The 15,906-nt window shown below is 36.1% G+C and overlaps 1 protein-coding gene across 3 annotated transcripts in view; it reads left to right on the forward strand.

Annotated features, from left to right (window-relative positions):
- Positions 1-3,084: 3,084 nt before the first annotated feature.
- LOC132131949 (apoptosis-stimulating of p53 protein 2-like) overlaps positions 3,085-15,906 on the forward strand; it is a 30,009-nt gene continuing 17,187 nt past the window's right edge. The window contains exons 1-3 of one of the 3 annotated variants that reach the window (XM_059544140.1): positions 3,085-3,602; positions 9,941-10,088; positions 10,560-10,673. In XM_059544140.1, the coding sequence (XP_059400123.1) occupies positions 3,594-3,602; positions 9,941-10,088; positions 10,560-10,673 (271 nt within the window). In that variant the 5' untranslated portion in view covers positions 3,085-3,593. The remainder of the gene's footprint in view (positions 3,603-9,940; positions 10,089-10,559; positions 10,674-15,906) is intronic. The other 2 variants (XM_059544141.1, XM_059544139.1) reach the window with 2 other exon arrangements.

Here is a 15,906-nt window from a genome sequence, read left to right on the forward strand (position 1 = left end):
CACCGTGCCATGCATGAAGCCTGAACCCTGCTTACAATAGGGCCAGGGCGGGTGGAAGCAGTGGGGAGGGCCGTTGTTGTCGCAGCCCCCTAACACTGCACGTACAGGGGCACAAAAGCTGCTGAGGGTGGGGGTGGAATGGAGGTTCACAGGGAGGGTGAACTACGCCATCTGCCATAACGCTGGAGCGTGTGGGTAGGGGTCGAAAAGGAGGGGCCGTGCTGGTAGGGGTGTGTTAGCCCTAGATGTGTTTGTGCAAGATATGGACTGGGTCTTCCCTCAAATTAAACATGACCCCCCAAAGTGCAAGCCGCAGGAGACGGCCAATTCCTGCCTGCTTGCCTCTGTTTGCTTAGCAGCTTGATAATTAGAGAAATTATGGACTGTCTGGAGATTAAACAGCACAAGAAGCACGCTCCAACAGTATTATTTTTCGCTTCCCTTGCTCTGTTCATCTCCTCTGCTGCCCTATCCATGTGGCAACAGACAAAACGTGCATCAGGAAACATATATGATGTCAGGCATTCAAGTCATTCAGTCACATCATTGATTGGACATTTTTCTTGTGCACATCATAAACTATAATGAGTTTTAGGGATTTATAAAAAGACACTCCCTCCCTCAAACACACCAAGCACAATGGGCAGTGGTTGACACTATGTGGAAATTGGGGTGGCACATTTCCTTTAGAAAGGATAAATCTACTTTTTTTACCCTAATAATAAATTTCTGGTTATAGAATAAATTATTTATTTCTATGAGTTTGTTCAAATTATGACATGTAAAACACAAAAGTATTGTAGCAAATTCCACGGGCTTCACATACTCGAGAAATCACAAGCAGTCTCAAACTTAGTAAATACAAATTTGTGTGGAAGATAATGGCACATTACAGTTTGGGAGAAGCAGTGAGCTACTGCACATGGCATTCAACCATGATCACAGGTTCACTGCATCACGAAAAGTGTTGTCCCATTCCACTGTATTAAATGCTTCTTCATAGCGCCATCTAGTGAAAAAACAACACATTACAGCGTCTTGATCTAAACAACCACAAAATAACATTTACAAACTAATTAGATGTAAACAGTAACTCTAACCAATGAAGACTCACCTCATAAATGCACTTTAAATGTAGTGGACTGTGATACATTTAGTAATTTCTTAGAGTAAGAGTTCTATTCACACCTAAGAAAATATCATTTTAGTATTTAGGTTGACAGTGTAATATATCTTATAAATTAAGCTGATGCTGAAAAAAATATATACAAATATAATATATATAGAGAAAGAGTAAATCAAAACTTACCTTAAGAGTATTAAAGATGATGTTGCAGGACAATCACTGTCTGCCAGACTTATCAACTCTAATCAAATATAAATCAAATGTATTTATATATTAATATTTTTTTTTATCTATTTAGTAATTTCTTAAAATACATATTTTCATATTTACTAGCTGACCTTAGATGTAGATACAATTTGCATGTCTGAAAAACTGAAGCAGTTGATTATTAAAAGGTTTTTTTTTTTTGCTTTTTAAGATGAGGAAAAACAGTCAAGTGCAATCAATCTAATTTCCTTTTGTAATTAAAGTATAAATGCATTCTGATCCTGTGAAAACTATGTACTGGCAGTGCAATATGTGCACTGAATATAAACAAATATATACACATTATTATATTACTCCTGTAAAATTACTTCCTTCAGAGGTTGTTTGTGTGTTTTTGGGACATTCAGGGACAAGTGTAATCTGGCAGTAGTCAAAAACATCCCTCCACCTGCCTCACCCCCAGACCAGACCATCCGTCACAACATACACCGCCCTGTCTGAAGCACACACTAAATAAGGTCTGATGCCATGCCCCCTGGCGATTGTCAAACTAGAACTGCAGTTTCTGGCTCAGTTTTGTATTTTAAGCTGAAGTAACAAAGGAAAGATCCAACCTGATCCTAGATCAGCAATGTCCGTCAGAGACCACAGGACCTTACTTTGGGGAGTGGTTAGGCATCTTTCATAACTGCTCTTGTCCAGTAGAGGACAGAATGAACACACTCACACAAAATTAGCACCAAAAAAAAAAAAAAAAAAAAACCAGTGTATTGAAAGGAAACAGATTCAGCATGTCCAAGTCCCTAAATGCTTTGAAATCCACAATAATGGATCAATCCCTATTTATGGTATATTTATTACAGTTTTTCTATGGCAGCTCCTCCCTGTAGTTCTTCTCTCATGATTTCAGGGAGTTCAACAACGATTATAGCAGCTTTTGCTCAAGGTGCTTCTTGTCTTTTGGCAATGGTTAGCACGATATAACACCACTCAACAGCATTCTCAGACCATGCTTTCATGCAGACCACCACCTGGCTATCATCTCAACCGCAGTGCTGAAAGGACATTCCGCGTATAGTTAAGATAACAGATCTGTCAGAGGTATTTACATCATACTTGAGTTCTCTCCAGTTTTGACATTAAAGACTAGCCACTGATGTACAACTGCTGATTAACATATATAAGTAAAATATATATATAAATAATAATAATGAATGAAAAAATCTATTTTCTACTTTGTCTTCTGCAAAAATAAAAAAAGTTATTTTACTTTTTGATTCATATGATGCCTGAAACAAATAATTAAATTATGCCACTGCAGTAAAGTGATTACTTTACATTTTACCTCCATAGCCAGAGCGTTCACTTGACTAGAAAAACTTTGTCATTTCTAATATATTATGGGTATTTCTTAACGTATTTCGATTGCATTTTATAAGTTTTTTGTCAGTTATAGTTTGTGTATAATTGTAGTGAAACTGAAAGAAATTTAAACGAGTATTGTACCGACAGCATGGTTTTCCATTTATCGCGCGCGTTCAATATTACTTCCAGGTCCTTCATAATCCTCAATATTTACCTCAAAAGCTTCTAAAGTGTGTGGGGCACGTTAAATAAAGCAAATCCATATACAATCTCCAAACCGTTTCTTGAACGCTGAACAGCTCCTCAGAGATAATGATGGTGAAGTGGGCGGGAAGCGCGCGGGCGGCGCGAGGCGGAGTTTGTCAAGCACGCGCCGGGGAGATATTCGGAATCACGCGCAGCGTCATAATTGGGTTGGGTTGCGTCTGTTGATCCAGCGAAAAACCTCGCTCGCGCGGATATAATGTGGACCTGCAATCAGCTTAGCGGGCAGTAGATGATACAAGACGTTCGCGGACGACCGTTATCTCTATATCGCTTATTGTATGGCGGAGGTCAATCGCTGCGTACACAAATGGTTCGGGGCTGTCCGAGGTCTGCGGTTCCCTACGTCTGAGCGATTCGGATAAGAAACTTACTTGACTGTAGCCTATTTACCGGGTTCATCTCGGGTTCATTCTGCAACAGGTTTCAATAATAAACCAGCGCTACAAAGCTGACGGACAGCATCAGAGGAGACTAATCTTAAATAATGATAGGCTGCGTAAATGAAGAGGACAGTGCACAATTCAACTGCATATGAAACCACTATAAGAAATACTTATTGGGAGACCAGGGAAAAGTCTTTATATTTTTCAGTATAAGGAATATCAAATATCTGGAGGTTCTTTTCAATATGATGCCGGTAAGTTCATTGGAGATACGCTGATATACAACAATTTTCATGTCCAAATATCAACATTGCTTCTTTTTCATTGATGAATTCAGCAATGCATTGGTTATGTTATTTAATTTATACAACCGAGCTGCTTTGATTGTATCAGATGGATAATAACAGATAAACCCGGTTATATTTCTAGGAAGCAGCGTTATAATGGTAATAAAGGGTATTCTGGGGAATAAATAGAAGGGTTATCTTGTTTAGATTTCATATCCTGTTTTCTGATAAGAATCACAGAATGATCCAGAGCATTGTTTATCTTTTAATTAATTACAGGTAGGACTTGTACATCTGCAAGATGTCTGTTTAAGATCTCTTCATCTGGAAAGCATCTGCTGTGTACAAACATCTTTTAAGATGTCATTTTTGCATGCGCTCTAAATCCTAAACATCTTAAAGATATTTTCTAAACGTCTATCTGACATCTGATAGGAAACATCTTATAGACCTATTGCAGATCAGCAAACGCTCTATTGCAGATGTAAATGCAGGCGTCTCCATGATGTATTTGTGGCTATCAGGGTAAATGATTCCTTAGAGATGTCTTAACAGTCTCAGCACAGGTGTAGAAATAATTAAAAACTGATCAAATGTAGATAAATAAGGGTGCAATGCAAGAATGATTTTATCTTAATTTCAAGTGAAGTCATTCTGCAGCTCTTGGGTTAAACAAGGTGCCATACTCAGAATTGGTCGGCATAAAAGGTCAGTTTTAAGAATCAGTCAATCGATTCATAATGGTACACAATATTGTTTACCTGACAGACTATTTATGGTTAGAATATGAAGATTAGAAACAGTGTAATTTGATGGTATGGTCTACATGTATAGTCAGATAAGTGCCTGCTATCTCTTTGCAGACACTCATGGTGTTGGAGAATCACACATTCATTCACCCACCATCCACAGTAAAAACATATGACAATGTCACCTCTGTCCACATTGATGACAATGTCTTGACCTTTTCATAGTACATTTCTAATAAACATTAAGTCCTGGCTAAAGCTCATTGCTTTCTCTGGGTTCATTTCAAACAGGTCCTTAATCTCCACGGGCTTCAATCTGAATTAATCATCAGTAGTATCCATGGATTTATAGCTTTTCAGCATTCAAGTAAATTATAATCCCTGTGTATAAACTCGAATGAGACCGTCTGAGTATTAATATTTTATGGATTTTCAAATATGTATGTTGAAATGAATGGCCTGTGAGGACAAAAGCTTTAGGCATCTTGATTTCTAGGCATTGTTTCAATGGAAATGTGCTATTTTGAAACCCTTTAGTGTTTCGCTCTTTTAGTGTTCTTAAATTCAGTACAGTAACACTGATGTGTATCTGAGGCGGATACAAAAGCACTGTTTATTTAGCTTGCAAATAAATATTTGTCTTAATGGATCATCATTTTCAGTTTGAGTCATGGTCAGTTTTAGATCCTAGATAATCTTAAGTGAAGTAAAGCAGCTATTTGAGGTCATACACTGTGTTTGAGAGAACCACATTGTTTTTGAGCTTTGTGATGAAGCACGTTCTTTTAGCAATGTGAATTGTCTGAATACTGACTGTGTTCTTTGTTCCATAAATCATTCCTTACCTCAGACGCTGAGTTCATTGTTTTTGCTTTGAATTACTAGCTCCCTTAATTCTCAAAGGAACAACAATTGTGTTTGAAAAAAAAAAGTAGGAATGGGATATTCCTCTCAGTGTGACTTTTAAAGAACCAGCCTGCATTGTCCTTGTTGTGATTTGAACTAAAACTGCATTCAGAATATCAAGGCATTGTCTATAGCTCCTAGAGGAAGTTTATTATGGCTGCATAGCTTCCCTCTGTTGAAAGCTATTGTACAGTCCTCGTGTGGTCATGTACTTTGTACAATTCCCATACTGTAAGTACCAAGAGCAGCTATTTTCAAGACACTAAATTGAATTGAAGGGTGACTTGGTCCGGGAGAACTTGTGGAATAAGATTAGCTTGTAGTAATTTAATTCCATATCCCACTTCAGTTCAAAGGCTGTGCATTAGGAGTTATAAATATCATTGATTGTTGTCGGACCCTTTCAGCCACCTTAGGCCTCAGCGGAAAACTATGACCAGAATTGCGGCGGCCAGTTGCCACGGCAACCGTTGGCAAGATCACATTCCACACCACAACATTGTTGCTATGCAGAGGAATCTGTATTTGGAAAGCCCGGCTCCCAAGGACCAGCCGGTAACCAGGCACTTGAAATGTTTTAACTTTGACCTCTAAGATAGTTCTAGCTACAATAAACGCGGTCTATACTACTCAACAGAGGACATAGGATGTCGGCTCGCCTGTTCTTTAGTTTAAATTAAACCATCAAGGACCTTGAACACGTTGACACAATATTTTTGAAGCTTCAGCATTTTTATTCAATCAACTTTATTCCCCCGTTAGCCAAAGGGAGGGTCAGTGTGTGAGCAGGAGGATAGAGTATGAACTCAAGACTAATACTCACATTAGACATGCTTTGTGTCAGTCCACTGCAGGGGCCATATGGTTGATTCTGTGCCTGTATATGCACACACACACACTGCGGGGCTAACAGCCGGCTGAATCTGCGGGTTCTGTCCTGTGACTTAAAGAGCCACCAAGCAGCTACTTCTTTACAAAGCATGAACGCCTAAATAAACCCACATTATAGAGTAGCTAAACTGTAATCCCAGTGTTGTTCGATCAGAGCATGTATTGACAGGTGCTCTTGTGGTGATCAGACTTAATTATTGATGCTCTCAGCATGCGTTGGATTATCTCTTTGTTTTGGCATAGTAGATTTTCTTTCGACTTTGTGGCTAACTGCTTTTCATTCATCCAGTCGAATGTGATTTCTCCCCACCTTTGTACAAGCTCCCGTAGTCAAGACAATGAACCTTTACAGTTAATGAAAACCATGCAGTACGGCACTGAATTTGCATTATATGTTGCAGAACAGATAATGTCATTGGTTATTCATCTGAGTTGAACAATGCATCTACTGTTTTCAGCATTCAACATAAGGAAAAGTAATTAAGAATGTTTCCTATGATGGAAATATGTAGCAAATGCCAGACAATTTATGAGGTTTTGTGGCTTGGTTAGTTTTAAGACTTTCTAGGGTTAATCAGTGTAGGCGTTAACCTAAATATCATTATGTCAAAGCTGTGTACTCCGTTGCAAATTGACTTTAGACAAAGGCATGGTTTAGTCATCAAACCTTTTGTTTAATGTTTATTCTTTTGATGCATGAAATGCAAAGTTGCCCCCAGGCTACGCCTTTGACTTTGAATAGTAGAATGGTGTCCTTTTTCCTCGTCCACTCAAAATGACCCAATGAACTGGCCTACATACTGTTTGCTTTCCAGATGGAAATGTGTAGGGAACACACAAAAAGCAAAGTATAAATCAGGTCAGCTAGAGAAATTACGTCAGTATTAACTGGAAATAAGAAACTCTAGATGCTGAGAAGACCAGCATAGTTGGTTGTCAACATATGTTATGTTTGGCTTCTTAACTAGGTTAACCAACAACCAGCTTAACCTATCTTCAGAGAAGATCAAGACCAACATTAACTAGCACACAAGTTCCTTTTGAAACTTTTAAGTGTTTTATATCCACACAAAGAAAGTCAGTTGGATCCAATGTTGTTTTGGACACGTTTGCTTTCATTGTATGGACAAAAACAGTTGAAAAACACTTTTGTGTGTTAATGAATCTCTTTTTTTTCTTTAAAACCAAAGACAAATGAGGTCTCCAGGATATTCAGTGAGAATGTAATGCTTCACCTATGGTTACCTGTGGCAACATAAAGAGTGTCCTGTTGCAAATAGTGCTTTATTACTGTAATCCTAAAGCTCTTTCCCATGCCTTAGGACAACATCGTGTCATTTAAGATTTCTCAGAAATAATACTCTGGGGATCAAGTGAGGGATCACTGCCACAAGATGGTCTTTGGCACAAGGGCTTTTCAGTGTGTGATCTCTCTAGGACTTAATGCGCTATAGACACAAACGTGAATTCAAAAGGCAAACTTGAAGACACATGTCCTATTTAAAATCGTTGACAGTGGGACCAAATTACAAAGCACTGTATCTAAAATTTGAAAATAGCCACATAAGTTATTATTTATGTGTTTAATGTAAACTTTTTTAGCATTTTTGGTAATGGCTTCCAAGACACTATTATTTCATCGTAGGAAGAATTTATAACCATATGCGTTCAATAAAGAATTACACTGAAATTAACATCTCAGAAAAGGAAAATACTATGTAAGAGGTCTGCGGTTTGTAAGTAGACATGAGGCAATATGCTCCATCCATAATTCAATTGGGATCTTTTAAGAGCTCATCTTATAAACCATAACCCAGAGACAAATGAGGTTCGCGTTTAGCTTGATTTTAGACATATGCAATTTACAACATAAGGACATTAGAGGAAGACATACATTAAAAAAGATTAATGAAATTCCATTTCCAGCAAGGGTCAATCATCTAATAAAGGCTTTCATTGGCCAGCCCAAGAGATTCAGACAGAACTGTCTGAGATAAATAAAATAATCCATCTATCTTAAACACAAGGGCTTGGCTCTACACTCTTAAGAATAAAGGTTCCAAAAAGAGTTTTTTTCACAGAAATGCTATAGAACAGGGGTGTCAAACTCAGTTCCTGGAGGGCTGGAGTTTAGTTCCAACCCTGCTCTAACACACATACCATGTAGTTTTCAAATAAGCCTAAATGATTAGATTAGCTGGATGAGACGTGTTTAATTAGGGTTATATTTAAACTGTGCAGGGCTGAGGTCCTCCAGGAACTGATTTTGACACCCTTGCCATAAAATAACCATTTTAGGTTCTCCAAAGAACCTTTACTTTTAAAGTGAACTTTAAAAGTAAGTTTTTAAAAGAATCCATTTTTTTTAGAATCTGACAAACATTTTCCACTATGAAGAACCTTTTGTGGATGGAAACGTTGGTTACGTGGATGTTAAAGGTTTTTCATGGAACCATGGATTCCAATAAACACTCTTAAAAATAACGTTTTTTTTTTAATTGATTTATTTTTTAAGGTCATTGATGGTTCCATGAAGAACCTTTAACATTCTTGGAAACTTTCCTTTCCACAAAGGGTTCTTCATAGTGGAATAATTTCTCATTCATATACATTGATTTAACCCACATTGACAATAACCTTGTCTTTTTCCTCCAAAACTGCTGGTCACTTCTGAATTACAAATTACCTCCTTGCTTTCTGACTTATTACCCTGTGCTTGTGTTTTATTTCTGGATAAGAACCCTATTGATGTGACAGACATCTGTGCTGACTGCAATTAACGTGCCAAGACAGAAGTACAGCATCTTTTTTGCTGTCAACCATTCATCTAGGCATTTTCACCCACATGTACAGTTGTATTATAAGATCACGTGGGCATCTGGCATATAGTCACAAATCTAGAAACAGTATGGATGGTTGAGAGCATTCATAATTTGAATTGTCTGTGTGGATCTTGAGAGATGGAAAATCATTGTTTGTAACATATTAAGTTCAGTGTTGTTGTTGTTAACTAAAAGTAACAATACAAATATTTAATTGAAATATAGCAAAAAAATAAATAAACGAATAAATAAAACACCTAAATTACAAAAAAATATATATATAACATTGACTTGACAGCTAACTAAAATAGTATACGTTTAAGTTGATGTTCTAAAATTACTAAAAGGAAAATTAGGAAATTAAAATAAATTAAAGCTAAATTGAAAAAATAAAAAGACTTATAAAATTACAAAAGCACATAATAAGATTGCTGAAAGTTAGCAAATATAAATATTAGATGAAACCTATAAAACCCTAAAACATAAACTTTTCTCTGAAGATAACTGAAATGCACTTTGATGAATTAAAAAGTTGATGTAGTAAAATTACTAAAACTAATATGAAAATTAGAAATGTTGCATTTGCAGCTGAAATAAAATAATATTAATTTAATAAAATAAATGAAAGCAAAATATAAATATAAAAAACTACATAAAATATAAAATACAAAACAATATAAAATTACTAAAACTGAACTGAAAATATACAATTAAAAGCTATTCAAACATATTAGTAAATACTTTCATAGTACATAAATAATACTAAAATAACACTGCTTCTGATCAGAAATAAATTCTGGTCTGGGTATATAGATGGTTTTCTTAAGAACTAGAGAATCCAAAAATCATTGAGGAGCTAATCAATGTTCTTTTCTAGAGTGTTTCTTTTTCTTTTTCTGTCTTTTGTTATAACCTCCCATGTTTTTTTGGGACTCAGATGTTCTTAACAGTGTACCTCAGCAATAGTGACAAGCACTTCACTGAGCTTCCCTTCACGCCGGAGACGCTGTGTCGAGATGTGGTGGACATGTGTAAAGAGCCAGGGGAGGTGGACTGCTATCTGGCCGAGATGTGGAGAGGATCTGGTATGTGCTGACCAGCACTTTTCTGTTTCTCTTATTGAGTAAAGTTATTCCAAAATGTTATTTTGATATGGCTTCACTTTTAAAGCAACCAACAATTTAAACCTGACATTTAAACATGACTGAATTCAAGATTTTGGGTAAACTACCCAAACATTAAAGTTCTCTCGTGATTTTTCAATTTTGAAGTTTAAAGTTTAAAAGAGCAGCATGGACATTTGTGAAAGTATCTCCTTTTGTGAAAGTCATCAATCTTTGGAATGAATTGAAGGTGAATTATTAATGAGAGAATTTTCTATTTGGGGTTAACTATCCCTTTAACAAAGTTGTTACGAAAGTGAAAATCATAGAAATCATCTTTCTGCACCTGTCCATGTGACTGTGGGGTAAAGGTGCAGTGATGCATCACTCTAGAATGGATCTCTGCCACCTAATTTGCATTCCTTGTTTCCTATTGGTTGCTTCCTTTTTTAGAGCGTGTGGTTGGTGACAGCGAGCGAATTATTGAATTACTGCAGCGCTGGGGTCAGCAAAGGACAGAGGTGCGATTCTTCCTGCGCCATGACCGAGCACCTGGCCACGATACAGGTGAGCGAGAGAGAGAGCAAGAGAGAGAGAGAGCAAGAGAGAGAGAGTAGTTCTTTCAAAAGTCACTGAATCTTTCCAGAAAGCGTGTTTGGGTCATTGTACAAAACTGGTTATATATATTATTATTATTTTTTTTTTATATATATATATTTACTTTTTTAGATGGCATATCTACAGGGCCGCAGCTGGCCAAATGGGTGCCCTAAGCAGGACTGTATTGTTGTGCCCCCTTCCTCAAATATGATGATGAAAAAAACACAGGGGTGAGAAAATAACTTTAATCAAATAAAAAACTAAATGAATAAATTGTATTATTTAAAAAAAATTACAATTGTAGCTCTCGACATTTACCTATGGCTATAACTTTATTATGACTCTAATTTATTTTATAGTCTCAAGCATAAAGAAATCATGCAAAAGGAAATTAAGCTGTTTTACTGTGATAAAACCATGGTTTATTTTTGTAAGGGTTGTGATATGCACGTTTTTTGTTGAAGAAATTATAAAGGCTGTGTCATCTATAGCAAAAAGGTGGCCAAAAATGAAAGATTAAGTGACTATTTGAACTAAATATTTGGTCAGTAGCCTAAACAAGGATTTGATTGTCCTGTAAGTGTAACAGCAGCTGTTACATCTGGCTCCCTTTGCAGGCATTTGTCATAACGTACATAAATTGATTATTTTGTATTTGCCTACATTATGTATTTTAACAGTGTTATTATTAACCAATAATTATTGCCTCATTGTTTTTTATATAATGCATTTTAAGTCATTTTAAAAGCTATTGATGGCATAGGTCTGTTTTTATAGCAACGACAACATCAAAAAAATATTAAGGATGATTTGTGGTGTTATTGTAAAAACCATGGGTAATTTTCGTAAGGGAACCTGAAAAAAAAAAAAAAAAACACAGGAATGTGCCTGAAAGTGATAAACGGACCTTGTTTTTACCTAAATGATTTATAATTTATTTTAATATATATTAAAAATGTATAAGGTGTGCATTGTAGCTGACACCTAAATGAACACATTACAATTGTTTTATGACTGCAAGTCTTTCTCCTCAAATGCTATTGAGCTTCAAATTTGTATTTGTGCCCAGGTGAAAAAGTAGCATAATTTACATATGATTTACAGTTTATTTTAATATCAAATATTCAATTCAATTGTGCATTATAGCTGACACCTAGATGAACAATTACAGTTGTTTTTATGACTGTAAGAAAGTCATTCTCCTCAAATGCTAATGATGTTAGAAAAGTGTATACCAATATCCAGGGGCGATTCTAGGATTTTGATTTATGGGGGGCTCAGCCCCCAATAAGGGTATGATTTAAAAAAAATATTATTTGACTATTAGGGTAGGGTGGTATGCTACTAACCTTACTGCAATCCACTATTCCATTGTATTCCCTGTATTTCATATATGGGAGTAGGAGTACTGACTGAGCCATATACAACACTGTAATAAAAAAATAATTATTGGATGTGACCACTAGAAAATACGGAATGTCGATTTTTTTTTTTTTTACAATGAAGACCTCCTGATTCATTCACTGTACAAACACACGCACACATGTTTCCAGTACAAACACAGCATTTTACTGTTTGCATTTCTATGCTCACATACAAACCTCAGATAGGAATTTTTTCCTTTGACGATATCACTGCTTTTTCTTATAAAATGTACAGGGAAACTGGCAGACAATTAAAACAATGTCAGGGTTCAATGACTGAAATGAATCTTGGGAACACAGTGGTATTGTGTGTGTGAGAGGCTGTCTACGTTCTGTTCTCACCCGACAAGAAAAATTTTTGTATATCCATCTACAATGAAATTTAAATTATTTTAGTTTTTTAGCTTTTTAGCCTTTATAATTAACAATACGGTTGGATATTCATAAAGTCACCCCATGAAAATTGATGTCATTTTAAGTATTTTAAGTAACCAGCTAATATTCATTAAGAATATAGACAAACCATGTATTAATGTAATTGTCTACTGGTAATATGATTAATCTGTTCTATATTTATTTCTATTTATTAAAAATAACAACATGAATTCTCAATTTGCCACTTCTATAAATCAAGTACAAATCTAGTATAAATAGTATAAATCAAGAAACTCAAAAATCCCTTTACTCTACGCTTACTCTAATTTATGTATCATGACACTCCTCCTGATTCATTATTACTTAATACAAAACTATATTTAATAATACAAAACAAAATAACTCCACATTCTCTCTCTGGGCCATCTAGTGCTTTCAGACAATGATGTGTGTCTTTAATCATTTCTGTGCATGGCTGCATAATGTAATGTCAAAATACATAATAATATGTCTGTAATTTTAAAAAGTAAATGAAAATAAATCATGATCGTTTTCTGAATCTAAAGTATGTTTTCATGGGTGTTAATCACTTCATTTTTGTAGGAATAAAAAAACAACTATCACACAAGGGCTGAAGGTGAACGCAGCGAAACTTATTGGTATTGGATGAGAAACCAAGCCGTGCCGTGTGCTCCCAATGCTCCAGTAACATTACATTATGTAAACTGCAATGCATTTATGATAAAGAACTGCACCGATGAAGATGTAATATCATAGCATTAGCAATCTATCAATAAATGCACGCACACACGACACACACCTTGTGCTCTCTGATGTTGGCGCCCCTGCAGATTGAAAAATGCGCTAAATCCAAGCAGACTCAGATAAGGGGAGGAGCCGAAACTTGACGCAGCTTGCCGCCGTTTCAAATGAGTTTTTTTAAAGGGGACTGAAGCGATCAAAAATGTATTAATCAAATATTTTTTTAGGGGGGCTGGGCAGAAGTTTTTTAGTTTTCTTTCCTCTGCGCCGAATTGCTGATGACCTTTACCCGGGCATAGATATTCATCCATCAATTATGAACATTCAGCCGAAAACATAAGGTGCGAGCGGTCGCGAGCGCGGATGGGAGAATGGCGGAAGATTTTTTTATTTGAGCGACTGGGATGGTGCCCATAGACAGTAGATGGTGCCCCCTCTGGGAGTAGGTGCCCTACGCAGACTGCGTACTCTGCGTGTAGGGAGCGACGGTACTGCATATCTATGGTCTACACTGGATGCCGCGCGGCACAACATGGCAAATCCAAGACAGAAAACTGCTGCTCCATTCTATTTATTATGTTTTACACATATTTCAAATGATTTTCAACAACTGCTTTGTCACGTCTAGTCTACTAGACAGACTTTAGCTGTGGCGATGCAGACACTGTGTTACTCACCTGTGGAGAAAAAGCAAAGCTACCTCAGCATCTGATCGCAGGCCTTCCTCTCCTTCAGTTCTCTCCAGCGCTGGTCTTACTGGTTTACACAGGTCCTGCTTCTTGCCTTAAGCCTTCTTTTGTTCCGGAGTTGTGTTCCTATTTTGTTTTTTATCCGCCATCTCTATCTTTCTGTCGCTAGGCTCGGCTAATGTCCATCCTGTGCACTGAACGCTCTCTCCCCCACATCATGAGTAGACACACCCCTTACTGCTGATTGGCTGAGTTTGTTTCGCTATTCCGTCCGAATCAGTCTTCTAAAGCATTTTTGAAAATTCACTTAGCCCACCTTTAAAGAGCTTCTGGATTCATGAATATTAATCAGATAGTGTGCGTTCGCTGAAACTGATTTGCTGAAATCAAAACCGGGACGATAATAGGTGAGCACCAGCCAGTGAGATTGTCATTTGCGAATTAATTACACACACTTCCGGAAAACCAGGCAGTTCTTAAAAGCTGAAGAATTAAAAAAAACCCGCTGTTATTTTGACAGGAAAATACAACAAAGAATATTGTTTACAAGTTGTGCGTCATTTCTCTCGCTCTCTCTTTGCGTGTGTGTAAGACAAAGTAGCTGGTAGTTCGGCTTCACACTAGAGTTTACAGTTTACAGTCAAATACAGGTGTGCTGCGCATCCATTCAGATGAACTGAAAAATATCACAGATCGCCTGACGGAGATTGAAACTCTGAGCGCTTGGTCAGAGAGTGTTCGGCAAGTGAAAATATATCTGCGCTAAACTTATACTTATCCTCTAACTAACACACTGGCAAGTAAAATCTGAGAATTCATTAGACAGTGGCTAATATTAGACATCATTTAGTTGCCCAGAGAGAAGATTGAGTTGCATAGGTGAGTAATTTTACATCCTGAGTTTAATTATGGTTGTTAGTTAGGAATTGTTTTAAAATGTCAACCCTGTTACCAGAATTTTTTTATGGTAAACAACTAATAATTGAAAAGGATATATTCCTAGACATGTCAGGATTTCATTCTTTTTGTCAGAAGAAAATTGTAGATTTGCTATGTCAAATGAATCTGTATGACTGTCAACCCTGTTACTAATATATATTTTTTTCTTATTTAAAGTAATGAAACCACATAAATAAATGAATAAATAAAAATGTCATAATGACATCATCCATGCAAGAAATTAGCGTTAAAAGGCCAACTTAAAGTCTTTTTTAATTCAACTTATATTAAGTTTAATTATGTTTGTTAGTTGGGAACTGTCTAAAAATGTCAGTCCTGTTACCATGGTTTTGTATAGGATATAACTAATAGTCAAAAAGGATATATATATATATATATATATATATATATATATATATATATATATATATATATATATATATATGGATTTTAAATTAATAAACCATTAAAAAAATACTGTGAAAACCTGTTACCATGATTATTTATAGTAAACAACTATTAATTGAAAAATATATATTCTTAAACATTTCGGGATTAAATTCTCTTTGTATGAAGCATAGTCTATTTTCAAATAAAGTAATGCAATTACCCTTCCATAAATAATGGAAGTATAGTTTTACTGTCAAATTAAACTGTCAAACCTGTTACCATCAGTCCAGTTACCTTTCTGAAGCCATTATTATATTGCAAATTATAGTTAAACTTTGTTAGAATTTAAAAAAAAATGCAGTGCAAAATTGTTGGAGAATGTTTGGTGTTGTTTATTAATTACTCTCTGCTGTATGGTTGAATGGCAGTTTGAAAATAGACTGGCTCTTTTCCATGCCAAATAACAGACCCATTCGATTACATCCTCTCCCCCTCGGCGGACTGCTGTCAGTGTGGACGTGCCATTGTTGCGGATAGGCGTGAATGTCATTTCCTTTTAATGGGTGACTGTGAATAGAGGGGTTATAAATTTGACATGGTGATGGCTGTGTTGAGGCATGA

Source organism: Carassius carassius, chromosome 48 (assembly GCF_963082965.1).
Source record: "Carassius carassius chromosome 48, fCarCar2.1, whole genome shotgun sequence".
Taxonomy (NCBI): domain Eukaryota; kingdom Metazoa; phylum Chordata; class Actinopteri; order Cypriniformes; family Cyprinidae; genus Carassius; species Carassius carassius.